Genomic DNA, 7229 nt, shown 5'->3' on the forward strand with positions numbered 1-7229 from the left:
AATAAAAATTCAGAAATAAATGCTGCAATGTTTTCAGTTCAACGAAAATGTTTTTTTTTTCGAAAAACAAAGGGGTGGTGATCTGTAGAAAATTGTAAGGAGAATCCGAAAATATCATAATAAAGCCCTGTATCTCAGCCACTGGAACATTGTTTTTTAAGATAATGCTTCCGATTTTGTACAATATTTACATACATTCATGTGATTAATTCCAAATTATTTCACTCACTAGTTTCTAAAATGTTATAAAAAATTAAAAATATTAATTTAACACTGGATTGTTTTAGTGAACCGACCTAGACAAAAACTTTATATGAAAGACCTACCTTAAAATTCACTAAAGAATTCGAGGTTTCATTTTTTGTCACTGCTTGTAAATCACCATGTAGTTCATTTGTAAATTGATGTCATTGGTAATGTTTCACGTATAATTTCTTCATTCACATTATTACATTTTCTGAAAATTCTAAAATTATATTGTAACGTATGAATCATGATGAAGTTACGGCGTCAGCTGTTAAATTTCAAAATGAATGCTAACAGAGACAACAGAAATGTATTGTCTCTCTCTAAAAAAGGACAGACACATATCGCTGTCCTCTCGGGCTCTGGAGTCAAGTAGTGGGGGTAATTTTCAATCTCTTACCAGTAAAGTTGCCTATGTGTGACACCAACACAAATGTTCCTACTTGTTTTCATTTACCCCTACGCCCTTCACCGCACGCACTATCATTACGATTACGTGTTTCTCACAATTAAGGGTTTTTTGGCGAGAAAACCGCTAACCCGGTTAACTCTAGTTTGTTGCGGAAATGCGGCCGGTGTAGGCGCTTTGTGGGACCTCCTTTTGTCCTGGCTGGGCCCTGCCGACTAGGGCCCTTTCTTCTGGCGCTCTTCTTGCTTCGCCGGCTCGTCTGTGTAAACCCCGGGGGTAGTGTCATGTTTATGTGTGGTATGGTTGGGTAGGGTAGTGCGGCTATGCAGCCTGGGATGCGCTTTGCTAAGGTGGCCCTTAGGCTAGCGCGGGAGGGGAGGGGTAAGGAGGGTATGGGGGGTGTGTATGTGTGTGTGTGTGTGTCGTTGTCTTCGTTTCTTGATCCTGGCTGTCTCTGAAACAGAAAAGGTTAGCGGGCAGGGGGGGGGTCATTGGGGTGGTCACCCAGGGTCAAAAAGTTGGTGTCTAGGTCTTTTGTGTTTGTCGGTCACGTCGGGTACGTAGTCAACGGCTTGCCTGAGGAGGGGATTGTCATGTCTAGCGGCTACGTCAAATCGTTTCTCCGCGTTTTGTCTTATTGTCTGTGTAGCGTTTGTGTATTGTAAGTCTCGTAATATGTCAGTGTTTCTTACGTACCAGGGCGCGTCGGTGGCCGTGCGGAGGGCTATGTTTTCCACAGCCTGTAATGACTTTAAGTGGCTTTTTGCCGCGTGACCCCACGCCGTGGAGGCGTAGGTTAGCTGCGGTTGAAGTACCACCTTGATAAGCGTTCGCTTATTCCTTAAACTGAGGGTGTTTCCACCTTTGAGTAAGGGATAGAGCCTAGCCCTGGTGGTCTTCGCTCGCGCCACCGTCTCCACGATGTGCGGTTACCACGTATTTAACCAAGTGATAATTAAAGTGTTTCATAAGTAATGAGTCATGGAACAGCTGTTGATGGTTCACGTTAATTTCAACGATTAACTTAAACTATTAATAGATGTTTTGTGATCTATTACTTATGAAACACTTTTTATTCTTTGTATATTTTGTTACATTTAAATTTACCGCCATTATGGTGCAGCGACATCTATTAGATTGTGTTTCCAATGCAGTTTCCTTAATTATTTTATGGTTTGTGGTTTTCGAGTGAGTTGTTTGCTGCACCAACTACAGATGGCGGTACTCTGCCGCTGCTGTCGACAGAATACACAGAATAAAACACTCTTATTTAGTTACTCATATGGTTTAAGTTAGGTTAGGAGTATTTCAAGAGTACAACATGCTTCGAGCATATACTACCCGAACATATATGAGGTCTGTTCCAACAAGAGTCAGGGATTGGTTCCCAACCGTTCGAAATGTTTGGCCAGCTAAATTCTAAATGTGTCTTCAGTGAATATATCGCAAGAATTAGTTGGATGCACATTTCTGACGGTTTGAAACCAGTCCCTGACTCTTGTTGGAACAGATCTTGAAAAAGTTCCTACTTAGAATCTATCGACGTCAGTGGTTCGTGATCCATGGTCCACGTATTTGTCGTTGACGTTTATATTCAATTTCCTTAATTAGCGAGTTACTGAGTTGTGTATTTGTCTATGTATTTGACAGGAGATTTTTGTTTATGGATTTATGGTTAGAATTGGAATAAATATTTATATATGTTATAATCTGCAATGGCATTCACACTTTGGAATCTATTTGAAGCAACATTGTTATGCTTAAATGCTATATGTATTTTAAACGAAGAAAGATTTTTAAGTAAAGGTAACTAAGTATATAACCTCATTTATAGTTGTGATTTTTTCATTACATATTGTTTTTCATTTGAATTGTGGATTTACACACCGTAGATTATTATCTATTAGGTGACCTAGTAATGAATAATGCAATAATGCTTTGTTTCTACAAACAGCTTCGGTTTAGGTATAAAATGAAAATTAAAGTGAAATGTATCTTCCATGTCCTAGCATATCAATGACTATTATATTCAAGAGTAGCAGTCAACATCAATGTGACAGTTAAATGTAAATATTCTCAATTTCCGAAAGGGTAAAGCAATACATCCATAATTTAAGTTTCTGATATTTCTCTTCCATCCATGGATGAAAAGTAGAATGTTTAAACACTGTTGGCAACTATTTTAAACATATGAATATAGTTTTAGTAAAATAAAATTTAAAAATTATTAAGATATATTCCGGATATTTTTGTTCCATATCATTTTTATCTTTAAAAATGACTTGCTAATTATAATTGTACAATTTTTTTTAGTTGGTTGGAGTTCTAAGAGTGCAAATGTTCAAGGTTTTGGGGAGCATCCATCTGCAAAAGCACAAATTTTCAATTTAATACATTCAATAAGAACAGTTGTAAGAAGTAAGTTCATTGTTAATGAAGTTCTTAAATATTAAATATTTCCTTTTTTTCAGTACCGCTGATATTCTTAAATATTATCACAATGTTTATAAAATTAATATTGGGATGACATTTTCGTTAAATTACTTATTTTTTAAATGTATTTATAATTATGTAAAAATAAATGTATTTATTTGTACGTTTTTTCTTATTTTCGTAATTTTTCTAGCCTATGTTTTACCAGATAAGTTATGTTTTAAAAAATGCTAAACCTGTGAGAAAATATAACCCGCCTATACTATGGTATGTTAATTTCTAGATTTGTTAAACCAGTATGCCTTCCAAATAATCCTGCAACCAACAATGTAATATAGTAAAGAAAATTTTTTGGCCATATTAAAATTTCAACATAAGTGCAGTAAACTATGAGTTTTTAATAATTAAAGAAAAAAAGTCACCTTTTTCAACTGAACATTGAATTCCAAATAAAAATGTGATACACAATAATGTTTTTCTTCGTACTATTCCCTTGGATTATATTTTTTAATGATAAATAGATGGTGATCATGAATTTAATTAGTTATTCACTTACTTAATATTAGCACTACTCAATTTAAGCAATAAGATATTTTAGCTTCCTACATAGATTATTCAAGAAATATACCACTGCTTATGTAACCTTAAAACTTAAAACCTCAGTTAAGTAACAAGTATGCGCAATTTTTCCTTCACAGAAATTTCGCAAAATTATATGAAATCCTATTTATGAATTTTTGATATCTTGTTTTAAGAAACTGAACATATAAGCTGCTAATATTAGTTTTTTTAATCAAAATGTTATAATAAATATAATCGTTTTTCTTATAACATTTTTACAAATAGTAAGAAATTAATGCTCGGGAAATAATGAGAAGTTACTAGAAATTTTAGTTTTTAAAAGTTCAAAAATAGTAGAAATTGTTTTATAATTAATGATTTTCTTATCTGGTTCTGTTTGGTTAACACCTAGTTTAACTAATAGTTTTATTGTTAATTTATTATTCGGACATTAAAATTTGCCAGAAGTCATGTTTTACTTTCAACCTGGTTTCTTATAATGACTCATTTCTTCATTTCAACATGAGTATAGCTACTACGTACAGCGACGTGAAATTGCTTTCCGCAATTATGTATTAAAATTTTTAGTTTGATTAGGTACCTACGTTATGTTATTTTTTAATATATTCATTTATTTGTTTGCCTCGATCTTGATACAATTTGAATCCAACTGACAGGAGGTAAATTAATAATTATAAATTAAATATTTGTACTCTCTTTTATTCACACCACGTGCTGAAACTACATATACAGGGTGTACCATTTAACACTCCCGCTGCTAATATCTCCAACATAAAGAAATTTATTTTAGTTCCGGAAACTGCGGGGTTGTTAGAAAATTACTCAAAATTTAACAATCTTTCAGATGGACTGCATTTCCAAGTTCCAGGAATAAAAAATTTTTTAGTATCGCCACGCCATCTACACAGAAAGATTTGAACTAACAATTTTAACTACAATTTGAAGCTACTCGAGGAACCTAACAACCCTAATTTCCGGGACTAAAATAAATTTCTTCATTTTGGAGATATTGGCGGCGGGAGTATTAAATGGCACACCCTTTGCGTATGTTGTTTAAACTAATAGCAAAAACGAAAAGGTACCCATTTACTTAACAAAATGTTAAGAATCTAGGCTAATTGAATATTACCTAATATGTGTTTCGGGATCTCAGTTTGGACGCCCACGAAAAATAAACCATTTGTCTAACGTCGGCTACAGATGATGCGATCATCCGCCAAACGTTTGTCAAACACAAATGCATTAATATTTGCAGATTATGTGTCTAAAATCTATAACGTATCATATACATTCAAAAGCACAGGCTTCCTCAGGATCTCGTTAATATCCTATTTATGGCGTATACCCTAGAATATTGACCGTATGTCTTCAGTACCAGTATCATTTTTATATTCGGAATATTTTATTTTGTAACATATGGAGAATATCCGATTATTAATTTACTATATAATCTTTGGAAAGTAGTATCTGAACATCCTCGGGATGGTGATGGTACCTACAATTTATTATCTTTCATCTATATGTATATCGTTTATTAAGCAAGTGTCACATTGTGTAGTGGTGAACGAATACACAATAGTCCAATAGCCATATTGGTATTGGTCCATCCATAGCATGGGCGTAGCCAGGGGAATGGGAGGGCTACGGACCCCTTATTTCTTACTGCATGCTGCAAATTAAAAAAATTATATTATTATTACTGCCCATTTGTTATTCTGTATAATTTTAATTAATATAAAAATTTAAACAAAAATAAGTACATGTATCATCATATTTATAGGGTATTGTTACCCTTAAAATCTATTTTTAGTTCTTAACTTTACACCTTTGAATTAGATATCAAGGAATTGGTAGAACATTATTAATTACAAGTACATAACCTCATACTGCTTCTAAGTTTTGGTAGTTCTTTTGAAAAATCAGGCACCTACCTATGTAATTTCCACTTTGTAATTGACGAATAACACTTTGATACTGTGAATATTTAAAGTAAACTACTAAAGTATTACTTTCAAACTCTGGGACATACGATGTGATATCTGAAAGATATTCTGATTTGTAACATAATATATCCCTCGAAAGCTCTAGACCAGGGGTCGGCAAGTAATTTTAGATGGGGTCCGGATACTTTTAAAAATTTTTAACGAGGTCCAGAAAAAAAATCATATTTCTTACAAATTTTCATTTGAACTCAAATTTAATCTGCTTACTAACCATTAAGAACTCAAAACAGTCACACAATTGTAAAATACTAGAAAAAATGATAAGGTTGGCACTCAAACGTAAAAAAAACATTTTTTAAATAATTTATTTGAGTAATTTATACTTTCAAAAAATTTTTGGCGGTCCAGTATTTTACCTTCCGCGGTCCGGACCTGGACCGCGGTCCGCCAGTTGCCGACCCTTGCTCTAGACCCTGGACTATAGTCAGAACCTTACATCCCTGGGACATGGAATAGTCCCAGTAGTATAGGACATGGAGTAGTAATAGAATAGTGGATATCCCACTAGATATCCTAAAGATATCTTTAGGACAGGTTTGTACTGCTTGTGCACGATGTACAGATGTGAAGTATGAGCACATGACATGATATGTTCAATTCAGTACCAATGGGACAGTTTCTTTCAATTTCAAACAACCCTATTTTAAAGATATCCTTTGCACATATATACATCCCAGGGATGACGGTTCTTGTTCAGCCATTTTTTCGTTTCAGGAACATATTATGTTCCAAATCAATACATCCTTCAAATAGCCAACCGTATGTTCCAAGGCATATTGTTTGGAGTGGTCAGTCTGAGGATATCTGAATATTTATGGCTTATTATTAGCATATCTCCTAACTATGTCCCGTTGATTAGCTTACAATAGGAGCCTGAGAATGTCTGAATATTATGAGGGATAGGTATGGACGTCAAGGTCAAACATAGTATATGTAATTATGCAGTGGCGGCGCGTGAACATTGATTGAATGTGTTCTGCTTAGGGTTGTTACATTTGTTGAATTGAATTCCGGGATATTAAGTGGCCGGAGTCATTAAATGGCGCCGCAGGGGAAAAATTTTAAAATTTTCAAGGTCACGCGTTTTCCTGGCACTTCTGAATTTCAAGGAACAATGAATTTATAAAAAAAATACAGATTTTCACAAGAATGATTTTTGAAATTGATACCTTTTTGAAATATCCATTTACGAATTACCTACTGATGGTATAATAAATTGGAATAAACTAAATATATTTTATTAAATTATTGAATATTGTTTATAAAAAAAAATCGTTTGTGAAATTTACCAACGATTCAACGAATTTTAATTTTCCTCGGCGTGTTATGATTTTTTCTTTATCTTTTTTTATATATATGTACATTATATTATATTCCGGGAGTTATACGTGCAAATCCGAAATCCGGGACCATACAGCTAATTCCCGGTACAATCACAGAAAATCCCGGTCATACCAATGTGGCTAGATGTTCTTTTAAAATGTCGTCAAGATCTACACTAAAATTTATGAGTCCACGAAACACATCAGGGTTGTCCGAATTTTCTGTCTCGTCGT

At 34.0% G+C, this 7229-nt stretch overlaps 1 protein-coding gene across 1 annotated transcript; it reads left to right on the forward strand.

Moving 5' to 3' along the window:
• Positions 1-2240: 2240 nt before the first annotated feature.
• On the forward strand, positions 2241-3182 carry LOC108912079 (immediate early response 3-interacting protein 1). Its single transcript, XM_018717240.1, has 3 exons — positions 2241-2461; positions 2969-3073; positions 3127-3182. Exons 1-3 carry the CDS (start codon positions 2371-2373, stop codon positions 3180-3182), a joined length of 252 nt encoding a protein of 83 aa, XP_018572756.1. The 5' UTR covers positions 2241-2370.
• Positions 3183-7229: the final 4047 nt, after the last annotated feature.

The sequence above is a fragment of the Anoplophora glabripennis genome, unplaced genomic scaffold (assembly GCF_000390285.2).
Source record: "Anoplophora glabripennis isolate ALB-LARVAE unplaced genomic scaffold, Agla_2.0 scaffold570, whole genome shotgun sequence".
Taxonomy (NCBI): domain Eukaryota; kingdom Metazoa; phylum Arthropoda; class Insecta; order Coleoptera; family Cerambycidae; genus Anoplophora; species Anoplophora glabripennis.

What these genes read in the sequence shown, in the direction of transcription:
- LOC108912079 (XM_018717240.1), top strand. Translation starts at nt 2,371, where the DNA reads ATGGCATTCACACTTTGGAATCTATTTGAAGCAACATTGTTATGCTTA. An exon ending in AGAAAGATTTTTAAGTAAAG is followed by an intron (nt 2,462 to 2,968) that starts GTAACTAAGTAT and finishes AATTTTTTTTAG; the next exon opens with TTGGTTGGAGTTCTAAGAGT. An exon ending in AATAAGAACAGTTGTAAGAA is followed by an intron (nt 3,074 to 3,126) that starts GTAAGTTCATTG and finishes CCTTTTTTTCAG; the next exon opens with TACCGCTGATATTCTTAAAT.